General features: G+C 38.3%; 1 protein-coding gene across 2 annotated transcripts; it reads right to left on the bottom strand.

Moving 5' to 3' along the window:
- Positions 1 to 1,666: 1,666 nt before the first annotated feature.
- On the bottom strand, positions 1,667 to 15,606 carry klhl22 (kelch-like family member 22). Of its 2 annotated transcripts, none has more exons than XM_038296624.1 (8): positions 15,514 to 15,606; positions 14,886 to 15,174; positions 9,029 to 9,194; positions 4,210 to 4,533; positions 3,714 to 4,123; positions 3,442 to 3,634; positions 2,640 to 2,873; positions 1,667 to 2,569 (listed from the first exon to the last, which is right to left on the bottom strand). In XM_038296624.1, the coding sequence occupies exons 2-8, from the start codon at positions 15,119 to 15,121 to the stop codon at positions 2,228 to 2,230; spliced, it is 1,905 nt and encodes a 634-aa protein (XP_038152552.1). In that variant the 5' UTR covers positions 15,122 to 15,174; positions 15,514 to 15,606; the 3' UTR covers positions 1,667 to 2,227. The 2 variants fall into 2 exon arrangements, with proteins under 2 accessions (XP_038152552.1, XP_038152553.1); XM_038296625.1 differs by having other exon boundaries at positions 4,222 to 4,533.
- Positions 15,607 to 19,240: the final 3,634 nt, after the last annotated feature.

Genomic DNA, 19,240 nt, shown 5'->3' with positions numbered 1-19,240 from the left:
ACTGCACTTTAATTTAGATAGCTTCTGGTCAAACTCTATTTATTCATTTTATAGTAAAACCCATCTGTATATTATATTCGAACATATCCAGCCGTAAATTTAGTTCATAACACTAGTTATCTATATATTATATTCATTATTTATAATAGTATTCATCTCTATACTCATTCAGTAGAAATACCCACGTCCTGTATTTATGGAACCATTATTTATCCTGCACTTGCTGCTGCTTTTGCACTTCTGGTTAGACCTAAACTGCATTTCGTTGCCTTGTAGCTGTACCTGTGTAATGACAATAAAGTTGAATCTAATCTAATCTAATCTTAATTTGTTTTTAAATTTCCATTCGCAAAAAAATCTTGGCTTGCAACACTAATGGATGAAAATTCACTTCATAAACATGCAAAAGATTACAGAGCACTTCTCAGGACGTCCGATCAGAATCCAATTACAGCAAGACACCCCCCCCCCCCCCCCCCCCCACTGGCATTGGGTCTTTTAGACCAAACAATAACCTTCTGCCCCAGAATAAGACATCAATAACAGATTTTCCTCAGCCTAATTCTCAGCATTTCATTCAGTTTATTTTCCCAATAAACTTTAACCAGCTTCCCTGTTCTTGTTTACATGGAGACCTTGTTTTACTCCCCAATAGCTCCAAACGATACGTTTTGTCTTCGCTCCACGGAATTCCACCGTGTTTTTTTCTGTGTTCTTAAAACCCAATGAAAAGTTTGGTTTTATGTGAAGTGATGCGAGTGTAAATAATATAATTGATCCTAATAGAAAATACCGATCACTGGGGACGGTTAGTCTTTCCCAGGAGGCTGAAAACTTTAGAAACCAGCTGATCACATCTCTGACCATATCAGTGCATTTTTTTTTTTGCACCATGATGTTTACATTTGATCACTGCTGCCCTTTAAGAATTGGAAAAAATGAAATTTTGTTCTGTATACAATCTGTATGACAATAAAAGTTATTAAAGTGTTGTACATCTTTGCATTAATCAACCTATTACACTCACGTCCTAAAGTGAGAACAATGTTTCAAGGCTGCAAACCCTTTGGAAAGGCTCTGCGTTTGTAAATAAATTGATCTTAAGGACGACTCTTGAAGAACAGGATATTTATTTTGTTTACATGCAGCTTGAAAAAAGTCTTCGACACAAAACTTCTGATAATGGCTCCTGTATGAGTAAACCAAGACATGTGTTTGATTAGAGGCATGTAAAGCTAAAGGACCTCCAGAAACACGGTGGTCTCTGATATGGAGTGAACTTTGTTCCATTAATGTTGCAAGAAAAGAGCGTTTTGTAAATTAAATTTAAAGAAACAGATACAATCAAGAAATCCAACAAGGTTTTGAGAGTAATTTTGCTGTTTCCTTTTTGTTTCATATTCAGCATTTTTTTTTCAAAATTCAATTTCACTTTATTTTATTTTTCTTGATTACTTTTTTCTATATTTTTCCAGATTTTTTACATTTTATTTTTTATTTCATTTTTCCAACTTTCCCATTTTCAGAGTGAATTTTATAAAATGCAATTCAAAACAAAAAAGCAATCTGTGAAACTCAATCTGCAAAAGAGAAATTTGAAAACTAAATACTAAAATCAGTTAAAAACAACATAAAAACAATAACATATGAAAAAAAAAAAAAATATGCAAAAACAAAATCCTGAGAAAGGAGCAAAGTTGCTTTCTTTAAAATTTTCCAAAGTTTAATTTCTGGATTTTTCCCCCCCATATTTCCATTTACAAAACATATTCTTTGCTTACAAGAATAATGGACCAAAATTAACTCCATTCTTCTGAAATTATCAAACACAGAGGATGCGATCACAAAACAAGGCACGGTTATGGATATCATGGTGAAGAATATTTAGTTTTTATGCAACAAGAACTAGAGCAGATATTAGCATTTAATCCTCATATCAAACTTGGAAGAACGTTTCAAACTTGACAATCAAGACACTCCCTTTGATTAAGGAGTTTGTGCAATTAAGCAAATTTAATAACATATATTACAAAAAGATGAGAACAGAAATAAAGAATAAAGAGCAAATAATGGCAGGTGGGATGGAGTGCTGTACCTCGAATCTGAGAAGTAACAAAAAAATGTGCATAAGGTGCTAAGCAAATCTCATTCAGAGGCACTACGAGTTATCAATGCTCCGTCCCTTAAAAGTGGTGACGCCCCGGATAGGAAATACACAGAATTCCTTTCAATCATCGCTGGATTCCTCCGAGTTGTCTATGTCTGCTTCGTCTGATGGAGCTTTTGAGCTTTGCTCCCAGCCCCGGGCCTGAGCGATCACAGCGGGGGGCATGAGCGCCACGCAGGCGGCCAGGCCGGACACGCGCCTCCTGAATTCGGTCTGGCTTTCCCACTCTCCCGTGTCTGTGTTGTACACGTGAACGTACTTCATCCTGTTGCCCCTGTCGTGGGAGCGCCCACACAGGACGTAGATGCGGCTGTCCAGCACAGCTATGCCGGTTTCTCCGTGTCCAGAAGGGAGGGGGGTCACTAAAGACCAGGAGTTGGCGCTGGGCTCAAAGCAAGCCACCTGATTAAAAAAAGGAAGAGAAGAAGAACAAACTGACTGACTGCGATAAACAGAAATAAAATAAACATACCTGCAGGACATCACGGCGAATCCCGCGCTGGTCGTTGCTACCGCCGATGACATAGAGGCGCCCGTTTACAGCAGCCATGCCGTGCCACGCCCGCTCCACCGGCCCGTCTGCGCACGCCGTCCAGTTATCGGCTGCGGGGTCAAAGCAGTACGTCTCCCTGAGGTACGCCATTCCTCGACGGCCGCACGTTACATAGATCTTGCCGTCTACCGCCGCCCCAGCGTGAGCATACACCTAGAGGGAAGTTTCCACAGAAGATTAGGGAGAAAAAAGAAACTTAAAAGGTACAAAGGGTTTGGGTCAGAGAATTGATAGCAGGTTGGTGTAGAGCACCACCATGTAGGCAGCAGCATTAACACAACCTTGGACCTGGATGCACGGCTTTACATGTGATAAATTAACACAAAGAAGTTTGATTTTACAAATTTCTACTTCCTTTACACTTAAACACCAAAATAGACTCTGAAACTATCAGCTGTGGACTCCACATAACAGGCTCTAATGGAAGAGAGGGAAAAGGACCCATCCAAAATGCTATACCGTCCATAGCAATAGCAAAGCACGGTGGTGGCAGCATCATGTGGTGAGAATAATTTTAATCAGCTCATCAGAGATGATGAAAAGATGGATGGAGGTAAAGGCATTAGGATCCTAGAATACAACTTGTTTGGGCAACAGATGTGGGATAAGAATGTATGGTTGTGATCTAATCAAAGTAGATCTAGAGCCAACTGAGAATCTGGAGTAAACAGGCAGAAGAGGCTGTTCACAGAGTCTGAATAATTGTGTTTTAAACTCTTACCTCTCTCTTCATCGGGGCTACAAACTCCCACGTGTTTGTGCTCGGATCGTAGCGCTCCACACAGTTCAGCTCACTCCTGTAGTCGCGTCCTCCGATTGCGTAAATATGGCCGCCCGCCACGCAGACGCAGTGGTCTGCATGCTGCCTCTGCAGAGGCTGGATGGAGCACCAGCTGTTGTAACGAGGGTCATATCTGAAAGAAGCTGAGTCTTAGAAGACGGACTTCAAACTAGTGATGTTATTAAAACAGAGAAAAAAAAATCCTCCCTGACCTCCAGCAACGACTCTCGGCACGAAAGCCGCTGCTGTTCTTATCTCCTCCAATAAGGTAAACGAAGTTGTTGAGCACGGCGATGCCCTGGTTGGACATTCGGGGAGCGTGAGACGCTTTGAGAGTCCTCCACTCGCTCCAGCTCGGGTGGAACAGCTGAAAGACGTGATCCGTTTCCACGTAGGAGCTGGAGCTGTACATCCCCCCAAAACCGAGGATGCAGTGGAAGGTGGAGCGCGGCTGAGTGAGGGGGCTCTGCAGGACGGGCTGCAACAGCTCCTGCTCGTGGTACGTCAGCGCCGCCGACACGGAGTCCTTCAGCGGACATGGACTCAGTCTGCTGTGGAGTCGCTGCAGCACCTGCTTTTCAATCAGGCTGAAGCGGACAGCGTCGAGCATCCTGAGGTTGGCCTTTGAGTCAGAAGAGCAAAAATGGTCATTTTCTAAGCTGATGTTGAATAAAAAAATTTAATGTAAATATTAATATCCAAACGCACCTTTGGACTGACCTGCAAGTAAACCTGGTCAGTTTCCACCTCCTCCGGGCTGTAGTGATAATGAAGAGCGGCCTCGTACACCTCGTTCTCACTGACCACCTGAAGCGTGTCGCTGCTCAGCGCTTCAAAGACATCCTCCTCTGGGAGCTGCCGGTACACGTCCATCCGAGACAAAGTCTGAATGTTGCTCTGGATGTAGGACTGCACCTTTTCTTTCAGATGTTCAAGTCCATAGACATCAGCCAAGTGAAACACCTCTAAAATGTTGCTTTCATCCATCCAGGAGATCAGGAAGTCACAGCAGAAGCTGATGACGGTATCGAGCTATAAGAAGAAATGTTTTAGATGAACAGCGGGTTCTGGATTCTGATCTCTATTCATTCACTGGATTCTGATTGGCCGAAAAAAATCAAGCCACCGTCTACCATGCTGGTACTCCCCCCTTCCCAGGGAGACACGCAGTAAAAATGCCTACTTGTGGAGCATTTGGCTGCAAAAACAAGCAGTTTTCTGTTAACGTTGAGGTAATTTCAGTCATTGGATGTACTAACCAAGAAAATTCATATATACGGTGATGTATTCTATAGCATACTATGTAGCGTAACAGCGTAACAGTCTGGCTATCCCAGCCTAACTCAAATTATTCACTAAATCAGCTATTGACATTGTGTCTAATGTAAGAAAATAGAAAGTAAGTAAATAGAAAGTAATTCACTGTTATGAAGCTGTCGTTTTTGTAATGTTTGTTGTATATTTCATTTGAATACATTTCAATATATTGCACGCTATATTGACGAAAAAAAATAAACTGAAACATTTGAGCCCTATACATACATACATAAATAGGCTACATACATATACACACACATATAAAAAATATATATATGTATGTACATATATATTTATACATATATATATACATACATATATATGTATATATACATATATATTTATACATATATATATACATACATATATATGTATATATACATATATATTTATACATATATATACATACATATATATGTATATATACATATATATTTATACATATACACTCACCGGCCACTTTATTAGGTACCCCATGCTAGTAATGGGTTGGACCCCCTTTTGCCTTCAGAACTGCCTCAATTCTTGGTGGCATAGATTCAACGAGGTGCTGGAAGCATTCCTCAGGGAGTTTGGTCCATATTGACATGATGGCATCACACAGTTGCCGCAGATTTGTCGGCTGCATATCCATGATGCGAATCTCCCGTTCCAACACATCCCAAAGATGCTCTATTGGATTGAGATCGGGTGACTGTGGAGGCCATTTGAGTACAGTGAACTCATTGTCATGTTCAAGAAACCAGTCTGAGATGATTCCAGCTTTATGACATGGCGCATTATCCTGCTGAAAGTAGCCATCAGAAGTTGGGTACATTGTGGTCATAAAGGGATGGACATGGTCAGCAACAATACTCAGGTGGGCTGTGGCGTTGCATCGATGCTCAATTGGTACCAAGGGGCCCAAAGAGTGCCAAGAAAATATTCCCCACACCATGACACCACCACCACCAGCCTGAACCGTTGATACAAGGCAGGATGGATCCATGCTTTCATGCTGTAGACGCCAAATTCTGACCCTACCATCCGAATGTCGCAGCAGAAATCGAGACTCATCAGACCAGGCAACGTTTTTCCAATCTTCTATTGTCCAATTTCGATGAGCTTGTGCAAATTGTAGCCTCAGTTTCCTGTTCTTAGCTGAAAGGAGTGGCACCCGGTGTGGTCTTCTGCTGCTGTAGCCCATCTGCCTCAAAGTTCGACGTACTGTGCGTTCAGAGATGCTCTTCTGCCCACCTTGGTTGTAAAGGGTGGTTATTTGAGTCACTGTTGCCCTTCTATCAGCTCAAACCAGTCTGGCCATTCTCCTCTGACCTCTGGCATTAACAAGGCATTTCCGCCCACAGAACTGCCGCTCACTGGATGTTTTTTCTTTTTTGGACCATTCTCTGTAAACCCTAGAGATGGTTGTGCGTGAAAATCCCAGTAGATCAGCAGTTTCTGAAATACTCAGACCAGCCCTTCTGGCACCAACAATCATGCCACGTTCAAAGTCACTCAAATCACCTTTCTTCCCCATACTGATGCTCGGTCTGAACTGCAGGAGATTGTCTTGACCATGTCTACACGCCTAAATGCACTGAGTTGTCGCCATGTGATTGGCTGCTTAGAAATTAAGTGTTAACGAGCAGTTGGACAGGTGTACCTAATAAAGTGGCAGGTGAGTGTATATACATACATATATATGTATATATACATATATATTTATACATATATATACATACATATATATGTATATATACATATATATTTATACATATATATACATACATATATATGTATATATACATATATATTTATACATATATATACATACATATATATATGTATATATATATATATATATATATATATATATATATATATAAGCATACATACATACATATATACATACATACACATACATATATGTATATATATATATATATATATATATATATACGTATATATATATATATATATATATATATATATATATATATATATATATATATATACGTAACAAGGTTTCCGTCCGACAGTGACAATATATATACGTATATATATATATATATATATCGTCGCTGTCGGACGGAAACCTCGTATGTCCAAAACCATAAAGTTTACAGGAAATTGTAAAAACAACGAAAGCGGAAGAGTCCAATGGAGTAACGAGATTAAGTCCCAACCCTTTTTCAACACTTTTAATTGGTTAATATTTTCCAAAACATACGTTCACACGTGGGGACTGACCAATCGTATCAATTTATCAAAAAAGAAAAAAAGTCCAAAATGGGAGTTACAGATATAGATATAGATATATATATAGATATAGATATATATATCTATATCTATACACATATATATACATCCAATTCAGCACTTTACACATCTGTATTATTATGCTCCGTTAAAGCTACAGTGTGTAATTTTCAGCGACATCTAGCGGTCAGACTGCAGACCGCAGCAACATGAACGTCTCCCCCCCACCGCTTCTCCCCCCCAACAGTACGGCGAGCGTTACGGGACAAAATGTCTTCCACGACGTCGGAATCACCTACCTTCTCAAGTGATGAGGTTTGTTTACATAGATAATTTTACAGATAGTATTTCATTAGTCTGTGTAGGGTATAGATTTCATGTAGACTTTAGATAATAATAATTGCCAAACAGTTTGCAAAGTAACTCACACCTGCCGCCTTGTTCACCTTTCTTGTTACTGAGGCGCAGTATACCTGCTTCTTCTTCGTCTTTGGTTTCAGGCAGACTAAACGCTTCTCAGGCATAATACTGCCATCTACTGTTCAGTACCGTCTCAGTTAATCTCTCTCAACTTGCCGTAGTTATTTTCGAGCGTAATGGGCGATCTCGCAATCGCTAGTTTGTTGCCTCTGCGCTGCCGTAGCGCAAAGATGTCTGCCTCCATGGCTGCGAGACCCGCTCCTATGTAATTATAAATAACGAATTCTAAGGCAACGCAAATATTATGGTTAAAAGGCTAATTTAAATGTTAAAAAAACTGTATCTATGTTCTTTACAAAAGAGTATCAAACTGCTCAGACCCAGATGTGTTTGTTGCAGGCCAGTCCATCACAGTAGTGTCAGAGTATAAATATCTTGGACTCATTCTGGATTCAAGTTTCACATTTAAAAAACATGTAAAGAAAGTCACTCAAACAGTCAAACTCAACCTTGTAAACTTCAGATACATAAGAAATAATCTGAACACAGATGCAGCAAAAATTTTTAACGCAATGATTATGCCTCATTTAACATACTGTCTTAGCAGCTGGTCACAGGGCTGTAAAACAACATTAAAACCAATCCAGTCTGTCTACAAGCAGGCTCTAAAGGTTTTGGACAGGAAACCCTTTCGTTTTCATCATTGCAGTATACTGGACATACATGTCCTGTTAAACTGGGAAAATTTAGTTACATTTCATGATGCAAATCTGGTCTTTAAAATTTTACATGGCTTTGCTCCACCACCACTTACTGCTTTTTTCACACAAGGTAGCAGACTCACCAGATCTGTCTCTTCAAATAACCTTACAGTCCCACTGAGAAAAAGCTCATTTGGTCAGTCAGCCTTCTCAGTGCGAGCAGCTCAGTCCTGGAACACCATTCCAACTCATATACGCAATGCAGACACATACAGAACTTTCAAAAACATGTTAAAAGCATGGTTACAGGAGAATCAAACCTGTAATCATAATCAATAACTTCTGTCTGCCTGTCTGATGCACTTTTATCAATGCTTTTTAAATCTTATATTTATAATAACGTCTTTGTTTTTTACAGATCAATGTCCAACTTTTATGTAGATTACTACCTATGTATTTTATTGTTTGCGCTAATTTTTAATGTTGTTGTTTTTATTATGTTGGCATTTTAAACCTTGCCCAGGGACTACAGTTGAAAATTAGCTACTTAGCTAACACTGGCTCATTTACAGAAATTTTTATTAATGTGCACTGTCCCTGTTCAAATAAACACATAAATAAATATATTTTAGATTCATTGCACACTTACTGAAATATCTCAGGTCTTTTATTGTCTTAATACAGATGATTTTGGCATAGAGCTTATAAAAAAAAAACAAAAAATTCTAACTAGGGAGTACCAATATGGTGGCCGGTGGCTTCACTTCAACCCAGTACTACCAACATGCTATCAGCAATCTAGTGAATAAAAAGAGATCAGTGGTCCTGACAGACTGGACCCGGCTTACCTGGAAGAGCGTCGCAGCTATCAGGATTTCCTGAACGTTCTCCAGGTCCAACTCGATCTCTGAGGTGTAGATATAGTCCAGGATCTTCTTCATGGCGGTGTAGGATACTCCGTGAATAGGAATCTCTGTCTGCTGCGTTTCCCGCAGGCCTCCAGTGAACATGCCCCTAGTGGAGAAAGTTTAAAGCACAGGCCCAGATGCTGTTTGAGTACAATCAATCAATTAACTAAATCAGATTTATTTCAATTGACCTTCTCTGATTTATTCCAATCTATGAAATATATTTTGATGCGAGAACCTGTTTGGGTTGTAAAGTACTTATGCTTCTAGTGGGTTAGAGCAGCAGAAATAAGATGAATGTAAGAATAAGCTGGTTTGTTGGCTGGATAAAATGTGAATGCTAAACATGCAAATCAGCTAAAAGTCAAACTGCACATAACTTGTTGTTCATTCCAGCTGCCAGATATGTCAGCTTTTAATAGCTCCAGTGTTGTTTAGAGGTGCAGTGATCCATCTAATTCTGCAGATGAGCAAGGCTAGGATTACAACACTCCCAAAGACTGAAGTTAAAAGCAAACCAGGCTAGAAAACAGGACATTTCCTGCTCTCTGTTCAGTCTCTCTGTCTGACATGTCAGAGAAAATACAGCTTCCTTCTTTTATCTTATCCTCTGGCGTCATGTTGATCCTCTCACTAGTAGCGGAAACGGCTACTATAGAACGTTCCACGCTAAGGAGTCATTAGAGTTTAACTTGCTCCGCTGTCCTGCGATCACTGATTGGTAAAAGATCAGTTTTTTAGACTTAAACCTCCTAATTAAAATGGGCTGCTTCCAGCCAGCAGCCAGTTCCTCTACATAACTCTGGAAGGGATATAAACAAATAATCGACTTATGATTCACAGTAGGCTAATGGTTTATTAGAAACAAATTTGTTCCATCTGGTTAACTTTTAAGAAACACGTTAAATTGCTGGACAGAGCGCTATATCACAGTTAGCCTCTACTTGATTGAAGCAAAGCAGCAGATAGTCTGACAGCAAGTCTGAGCGTCATACCCTGTCTTTTAATGATAGTTCTACATCTATGTACCTTAAAAATGATGTTTCACTTTCTTCTCATCTTTTATTATTGTTGCACTGACCTGCTAATTGGTGGCAGGCCAGGACGGGGCTATTGGTGTGTGGTTGAAGACATAACAGGCACCTAGGAAGGCAGCTGTTAATCTTGCAAGTTGTGTAAGAGATTCTTGCTGCAAACTAATTGCAGAGAATTGAGGAACCATGTCAAAAAACTGAAGAGGAAGCCGGTAAGAAATCTTACTGCTGCTGCCATTTTTAATTTAGTATGTGTAATTTGAGCGAAGTCCTCCTTGTTATCCTTGTACAATGTGATTTGAAAATGGCTGCAGTGGTGTAAATACTTTTTGGGATATGTGTATTTATGTTGTGCTTTATGGGGTTATATTATATGGTATTTATGTCTAAATGGTGCAATATTGCGGTACATTTTGTAAAACTCTGTCATGAATATCTGGAGATTAGATCGGTTCAATTATTCTGTTACCACTTATAGTTTATGTTTGTTCTAAATATTATGTGTTCACTACACTGCAATAACGATCTAGAAATAAGTCAGACTGTTTGTTACTACTTTTCAATGAAGTAGACACTAATTTATAATGACACTGACTGTGATACAGCTCCCTGTTTTTAGTGTAGTCCATGATTCAAGCAATATTATCAGTTATTCACTGTAGAATAAGGGATAAACTGAAAGATGGACTCAATAACCGCTGAATCTGATCTGATGTTCACTCATACTGTTAGACTAAGATCTCCAACCAATTCACTAGGATTGACAGTCAGTTTAAGGATTGGCATTTGCTACTTTTGACATGATCTGGCCTGTTTGCTCCTCCTTAATTGGATTTTTCTTTCACCTGTCGTTTTCCCTCCCTGCCTCAATTATAATTTATTCCTCTCACCTGTTTCCTCTGGGTTATATTCGGTTCAGCCTGAGCATTCAGTGCCATATTATTATTTGTTTTTGTCTGTCTGTTCAGTTTTATTTCATGGTTCATGTCCTGGATCCTAGCTGCCAGTAAAAAGAGAGTTTTTGTGTTTGTCTCGTCTCCTGATCGTCCACTGTTCCTCCCCCGCGGAGCCCTCTGGGTTTTTGGCTCTATATGTGGGGAGGTTCAGTTTTTATCTCAGCTGGCTCCAGGGAGGAGACCAGTTTATAGTCCTGCATCAAGTTCTGGTTCCACATCCTGTCTCGGCTACCCTCTTCCACTGAGCCTTTAATAAACGTTTTGAACTTTCCTACTGACTGTCTCTCCTTGAATAATGTGTCCATCTGTCCTCGGTTCATGACAACTTTTAGAAAAAGATTTTAATTGCTTGGATTTTTCAAAAAAGTAAAAAAAAAAACAACCACTGGGCTTGGTTTCCAAGTTTTAAGACATTTCAGTTGGTATTTGAACTGGAACCCAACTCCAGTGGATTTTTTTTTATTTTATTTTTTTACTTTCTTTGGAATGATTATGACCTGGATTAGTGAGAATCTTTACCAACATATGCTAGGATTTTTAGAACTAAAAGTAGTTCGCTCAACAAAGCTTTAAATGTCATTAAAGATTCCAACATGCCTGCCCATCCAAGAGGTACAGGGCATCACAGACACGCTAACGCAGAGTCCCAACTTTATTCGGACAGAGAGTCTTTGGAGCAAACTACAGATTAGGATGATGGTAACAAGTCCTGAATTGGAAGACATGGAGCTGATCACCAATGATAAAAAATACCAGTGAAAGCAAATATAAAGCTTCCCATAAACTATAGGAATAGTTTCATTGCTGCATTACAGGCATTTATTAAATGAGGGGAAATTAATAAAGTGTTAAAACTCTATTAAAAAGGCAGGTTTATGTAAGTGGAAAATTAACCGAAAATAATAAGACAGAAAAAATAGAAGCTGGTGAGGACGGATGCTAAGAGGTCAACCACCTCTAACAGCAATATCCTGTGTTCCCCATGAGTCTGGACTTAAGAGCAGAGCTGCAAAACATCATTCTGCATTTTTCTCTTAAGAAAACACCCAAGAAAAATCCCAAAAAGATGTGAGCGAATGTGATGTTGAATGCTGAATTTAAACTGGAACATTTATGCCATTAGTGCAAATGGGTATAAAGACACTCTGCTCATAATGAGAACTCTATATCAACAGGGAAACTCGGTGGCAACTAGGGCTGAAATATTTAATCGGATTAATCCAGATTAACTGATTATTGAACTAATTATCAACTAATTTAGTAATAGATTAATTGTTAACTGAAGTATAGAGACTCTAAAACATACCTTTAGCTGACAGAGAAACCCACTTAGAGCAGTAATTATGCTAAAATTGTAAAAATATATATATATTCATATATTTTTGGTTCCAGTATCTTGCATATACGCCAGTCTGGCTTATTTAAACCTTTATCACTTATACAAGTAATTTTCATAGTGATCCAAATGATCTTCTCAGAATTAACCCTCTGTTTATATATTTTTCTTTTTTTTTAGCTTCATATATCAATTATAAAATAAACAAGTGCATTACAGGGGAAAACATATACACAGTCGTAAAATGTATGTCAAAAAGGAGGGAAGAATAATTTAAAAGTATACTACATTTTTCAAGAACATTTATTTTTTAAGTTCAACTTTAATTAAGTTCAGTTTTACTGTTATTTGATTTTTAAGTTATTTTAATGTGAATTAAATGGGGTTTTCGATGAAGGACCAGCTCATTGTTTCCCGATCAGCTGATTGGCTGCTGGATGGAGTGTTTAACAAGGATTCAGATCAATCCTGAAAGTTAGCCTACCATGACGCAGGTTTTGTTTAGTGCTGTTACCCAGGTAACTAGCCTTGCTAGGAATTAACCCAGGTTCATGGTACAGCAAAGTCAGGGTTGAGGTTTATTCGTTTAACCCAAAAATCCTGCTCTGATCAACTTGTTTTTCAGCTGATTTATACAGGAAAAAAATAACATTTCACCTGAAAAAAAAAGGTTGAAATTAAATCTTCTGCTTCCAATTTTTACAAGGCAAAAAAAACCCATTAAAATATTAATCTGAACCTGTACAGTTGTTATTTTCTAACATAGATGCATTTTTTAACATCTTTGAGTTCAATCTAAGCAAAGGAAAACTATTTCAATCCATAATAAACCTTTATAACTCCCAGGTTGGAAGAGGACAGCGCCTAAATGTTCATGTGTTTATCATATGGCAAGGTTGATAAGATGCCCTGGGATGTGCTGAGAAGAATTGCTCAAACTGGACTCTGCACCATGTTGCTAAATTTAATGATGTCAGACTACAGATATTTGCAACATCCGATCAGCTTGCATCATGCATTTTTTAATCCAATTTGAAAAACTCTTAAAATAAATCATTTCAATATCCTAGCAGCTCTATTTCTATAAAAACTCAAGAATTGGGTCTGCATCAGTGGCGGTTTAGGGGACGGTTACTTGGGCTACAGCCCTGGATGTTTCCCAAAGAGCCCCAGATCTCACCTCTGAGCTGAGTAAAATGTTCAGTACTGGAAAGGTTGAGGATGTGGAGGATAAATAATCCAGTGTTTTCCTGAACAACGGATGAAAGTGGAGTTGCATCAGTGTAGCCATATTCTGTACAATAGGAGACTGTGTCATGAACTTGGCAATATTGCCTGGGCTGATTACTCATTTCACACACCTGCTTAGCTCCAGCCAGTTCTCATTACCCACTTATCTTATCCCTAGGTTATGGGGGGGAACAGATTATATCAGGTGGCTAAAATATTAGATTTCACTCTCATAACTGGCAAATAATGATCAAATGTACCCACATCCACAGAGTTTGTTGTTGATGAAGAGAGGAATAAACACAGTTAAAGAGTTGCAGGTACATTTATTTAATCCCATGTTATGGAGGGGGAACGGATTATTTCAAAAAAATATTTGGTGCCCCCTTAACCCTGGCAAATAAGGAACAAATGCTTAGCCTAATAAACCAGCCCCACCCACCAGCAGCCAAAATCTTTTTTGCCTGCGAGTGGGTCTTGCCTCGAACAATGCTTCAGGCCCTAGAACTGGCTGGCCAATCACAACGCAGAGAGAGTGTTTTGAATTTCTGGATGCAAAGCCGGCGGGGTTTTGAGGGCGTGACAAGAAAGCACAATAAGGAAGATGGCAGCAACTATTGAACAGTTCTCGTTTGACTCAGCTTTGGAATCAGTTTTGGAAGGATTAGACTTGGGGTTTTCATTGAAACGTGAGCTGGAAGAGGCTCTACGCTCATTCATTTTTAAGAAGAACATATTCGCTGTTTTATCGACAGTTCTGATCAACAATCTTCCCATGTCTCTTTCATCAGGGCCAGACTAAATCACACATTTAATTTCACATCTAGTCTCTTTCATCAGGCTAACAAATGCTACCAAAATCATGGGATTTGATCTTGATGAAGAGAGGAACAAACACAGTTAAAGACTTGCAGTTAAAATAATTTCTTCCCATGTTACAGAGGGGAATTGTTATGTGTGATGCATGTAGAATACTAGAAATGTCTTTAATCTAGTAATCTGTTAGATTAGAACGGGATTTACCTGAAAATCTACACCCTAATCTTGCCACTCAGGGCTAAGCCCCTGATCCACTCAAATCTTAGATCCTCCCCTGGTCTGCATTGACGTTTTTAAAATAATGAAACTAAAAGTTCTAGGAAAGTACCTAACTATTTCTCTCGCGTGACATCTATCAAAAATTAACTGAATCAATTTGAAAACGAAAGAAAAACTTTAGCTAAAGATGAAATTGTGTGTACCTGAAATAATGACAGGAGGCGGCCAGCAGGACGCGGTGGGCTTGGATGGAGCGACCCTCCACCAGCAGAACCACATCGAACAGGGTTCCGCTCTGCCTGAGGGTCTGCATGCCGTCCATCAGGTCGGGGAAGTGGCTCCTACACCTGAACACCTGCCGGTCCGGGCGGCCCGGCTGTTTGATGGAGCCAACCAGCTGCTGTCCCTCCATGTCAAAGCGCTGTGCTTCAGGCTTCATCCCGCCGGGGGGGGGTTAACTGCCTGGCAGCACCATCATCCGCTGTCTGACTGCTAACAACCAGGAGGAAAGGCTTCAGTTAGCCACAGAGGAAGCTGCTTTTTCAGCTTTCACATTCATGGCGACACGTTTACATGGCGATTCCCTGTTTAAAATACAAAGCAGCTAAAAACACGAACATCTAAAAACGTTTCTTACATCCTATCGTAAAGCTGTTAGTTGTTTTCCTCCTGCTAAGCTAGTAGATAGGTGTTAAGCTAAAATAGGTTAGCTGCTGTAACGGAATGTTTAAAAAAGGCATAAAAATGCAACAGGAATAATATTCGATAAATGTCGTCGTTTCTTTAAATATAAAATCACTCTAAAATCACAGCTAGGACCAAAAGAAATACCTGCTTCCAGATAGGAGAGCTGTCTGTTTTTCTTTTTCTGACAGATCAAAACAAGTCTGTTTACTTTTAGTATGGGCTCGAGGGCTCAACGCAATTGGTACTTACTGTTCTATAATCCCGCCCACTTATTGCCGCTCAGCCAATCACAGCTCAATGACTTTTGGGACGCCTTGTTCAACTTCGTCAAAGTAAAGTAATGTTTTCTGCACGTTTTGGCCTCCCAGATATAAGGAGAATAAATAGATAAATAAAATAAAAATAATCTGGAAATGTTATATTTTGTTATATAATGTAATGGTAGATTCCCTACACTCTTTGACAGGTTTGATTATCAAACTAAAGTGACTCTTTAGATTCTCAACAATGACCCTTCATCATCTTGGCTAAAATGGTTAAAAACAAGCCTGCTAATTTTTTAACCATAGATATACTAACAAATCTACGGATTTGATGATTATGGCCTCTGGAGAAAATAAAAAAAAAAGTTAACTAATTTTTCAATATTATTTCAGTTTAATATGGGAAAAAAGTCAGCATTCTGACTTTAATCTCAGCATTCTGACTTTTTTCTTAAAATCCTAACTTTGATCGCAGAATTCTTGCTTTTTTCTCAGACAGAATTCTGACTTTTTTCTCAGAATTTTGACTTTAATCTCAGGGTTTTGAATGTAATCTCAGAATTCAGACTTTTTTCTTAGAATTCTAAGTTTAATCTCAGAATTCTGACTTTTTTTTTTTTTTTTTACATGCCCCAGGGGTCCCTGGTGATGCTTTTTCGTTAATGGAACAGCAGACATGGCTACGGCTTGATGCTAACGTGTTTGTTAGCAGTCAGAATTCAGAGATTAAAGTCAGAATTCTGAGAAAAAAACGTCAGGATTCTGAGATTAGAGTCAGAATTAGGAGAAAAATGTCAGAATCTCGAGATTAAAGTCAGAATTCTGAATTTTTCTTATAGTATACTGAAATAAAATTTAAAAAATCTGTTTACTTTTTTTTCAGTGGCCTTAATCCTCTTCAATACAAATCAATGTTTTAGCATTTTATCGAGATAAAAAAATATGTATTTTTAATCTCTTTGTAATTTGCAAAATTTGTTGTTTTTCAACATGATTTTAAACCTGTTGGAGTTATATATTAAATATAAATTATCTTTTTATTTTCTTTAAAAAATATAGCGTAATGTTTTTTTCGGCTCAAATGTAGCTTTTTTTAATTCACAAAATAAATGTACTACAATTATATCAGAAATATTTTTTTGTTTTTAGGGGGGGGGGGGGGGGGGTTTAAACATGGTTTTCTAAAAATTTTACCAACCCTTTAAAAAAATTGTTTATTCTCTTTTTATATGTCATTTTTTAAATGATGGTTGTTTATAAAGGAAAAATGTCGTGTGGCAGATATCATATATTTAATCTTTTTCTTTTTGGAAAAAAAAAATTAATGCAGTGGAGAGAAGTTAAAAACATTTCTTTGGATTGGGAAGGCTGCAGAGCCCTGCTCTGTGAAAAATATACGTTCCTCTATGTAGTGAAAGAATGTGTCTAATATCTTGATGTAATTGTTAAAAATCTGGCACTCTTAAGACTTCTACTCTTTAGAAAACCGATTGAAAGGAACAGATCTTTATATTCCAGCACTCTGGACTGAAAAATAGTTGTGAATCAAAATATTTGCAGCACTGAGGAAGCTTGTGGCGTACCAGATAAAGAACAATGAGATTTCATCTAGAAATACAGGTTATGATGACTAGTTTTTGAAAATCAGATATGAGGAAGTAAACACTTCTGTAGCATTAGCTCACCGGTAATCTAGATGTTCTGTATTTCTACAGAAACGTGCATACTTCTGCTGACTGTTTTCTTGAAATAGGAGCTGTTTTCTTTTTCATTGAACAAACCAATAACTGACTAAACTAACCTATTAAACCAATTTATGAAGTAACACTTTATTTATTCCTTCACAGACCTGAAAAACATTTCCTATAAAAGTCTATATCTTTAGATTTTCATTTGAACATTTTTTGCAATATTTCCATGGGGGGAAAAGAGTGTGGATATTGCAATTTTGACATACTCTCAATCAGCACTGGTGCCCCTCAGGATGTGTCATTTAGGGTGCTGCTGCCTATCTCCAGCTGTCTACGGGGTGAGAGGCGGGGTCCACCCTGGACAGGTCGCCAGTCCATCACAGGGGAACAAAGACAAACAGGACAAACAGCCTAAGGAGAATTTAGAGAAGCCAGTTAACCTAACAATCATGTTTTTGGACTATGGGAGGAAGCCCATAGTCCAGGAGAGAACCCACACATGCTAAGGGAGAAGATGCAAACTCCATGCAGAAAGACAGGCAGAGAATCGAATCCGGAACCTTCTTGCTGCAAGGCAACAGCGCTCCCCTCTGCTTTATATTTTATTATATAATAATTCATATCTGTGCAGAGCTACAATTATTACATAACCTTTGTAAAACACAACTTATTATTTGTGTTAATTATCTGCTTTAGGAAATCTGTTAAACAGCTAACAGTGTAATTGTATTTATTTTTCAGTGGGACCAAATGTTTCATAAAGAGCAGCATTTATTTAGTTTTATAGATATTATTTGATATAAATCAAACCAGCAAAATATATAATTATCCTGCTAATAATAAGTATAAATAGATAAAAAAAAAAAAAATTTTGGTTCTTTTGATAGCATTATGTTTTACAAATTCAATATGAGAAATTTATTTAAAATTTTAACTAAAGCTTCTAAGGATGGTATTTTTTTTATACTGCATTAAAAGGCCATGCATGTCTCTTTATTACTTTTTTAAGACACGATAAAAAACCAGTATAGAGAGTCCAAGGAGCCTCTTAATTCTCGAGTTGCAGACCCGCTGAAATCGACATCAGATGGACTGGTTAGGTTGACCCTGTCTGCACCAGGATCCAGCAGAGAATACACTTCCTTTATAGGCTGAAGGCTTTCAGTGTTTGTCAAAAAAGAGATGCTGCTCTTTTAGCATCAGTTACAGCCTGGTTTGGTGATCTGTCTGCCCAAATGAAGGCTCAGCTTATCGGCTCATACAAAAAGCCATGAAATTAATGGGAGTCAAGCAGCAATCCCTCCCCTCAAACGCCATCACAGAAACAATAATCAGGCAGGCCCAAAAAATCAGTTCAGCTCACACTCACATCCGTCATGCAGAGTATCAGACTCTTCCTTCAGCACTGGAGAGTTCCTGCATGCAGATTTAAACTGATAAACAAACATTCTGGTCTTCATCAAAGCACTAAACCCCATAAATATTCGCTAAACCATAATCGGGGAGGTAAAGGTTGCAGATTTCAACCATATTTTATTGTTTTGATTGTTAATTTCTTGGTTCATTGATTTAATAAACTTCATATTTGGATAATGTTTTATATGCAGAACAAAAGTGAAAGCATTTTCAGGATATTTGCTGTTTGCACCCAATACGAATTCCCTTTATACAATAAATAAGTGCTGAATCCAAATATGAAATATATTAATTCTTCTTGCTGAACACTAGAGGGAGCTGTAAGATGCTCAACATTTTAGGGCTCCCTTGTAACTTATACAGAACTGAGCCTTTCTTAGGTTTCCCATTTTGGTTCTTTAGTTTTGTTTAGATGACTTTCAAAATAAGGTAATTTAACTCTTATATAACTTTATTTAATACTGCACCAATGTTATAGACCAGTGAATAATAAGTAAAGAC

This window comes from Cyprinodon tularosa, unplaced genomic scaffold (genome assembly GCF_016077235.1).
Source record: "Cyprinodon tularosa strain WSP-4 unplaced genomic scaffold, ASM1607723v1 ctg373, whole genome shotgun sequence".
In the NCBI taxonomy this organism is placed as follows: Eukaryota; Metazoa; Chordata; class Actinopteri; order Cyprinodontiformes; family Cyprinodontidae; genus Cyprinodon; species Cyprinodon tularosa.
This window is presented reverse-complemented; position numbering and strand designations above follow the sequence as displayed.

Bases quoted from the DNA above. Each gene is read 5' to 3' on its own strand.
- klhl22 (XM_038296624.1), bottom strand. From the start codon at position 15,121: ATGAAGCCTGAAGCACAGCGCTTTGACATGGAGGGACAGCAGCTGGTT. The intron at 4,124-4,209 runs GTGCGTTTGGAT...TCTGACTCAAAG, and splicing joins ACTTGCAGGTCAGTCCAAAG to GCCAACCTCAGGATGCTCGA. The intron at 2,874-3,441 runs GTAAGAGTTTAA...ACTTCCCTCTAG, and splicing joins TAGCCCCGATGAAGAGAGAG to GTGTATGCTCACGCTGGGGC.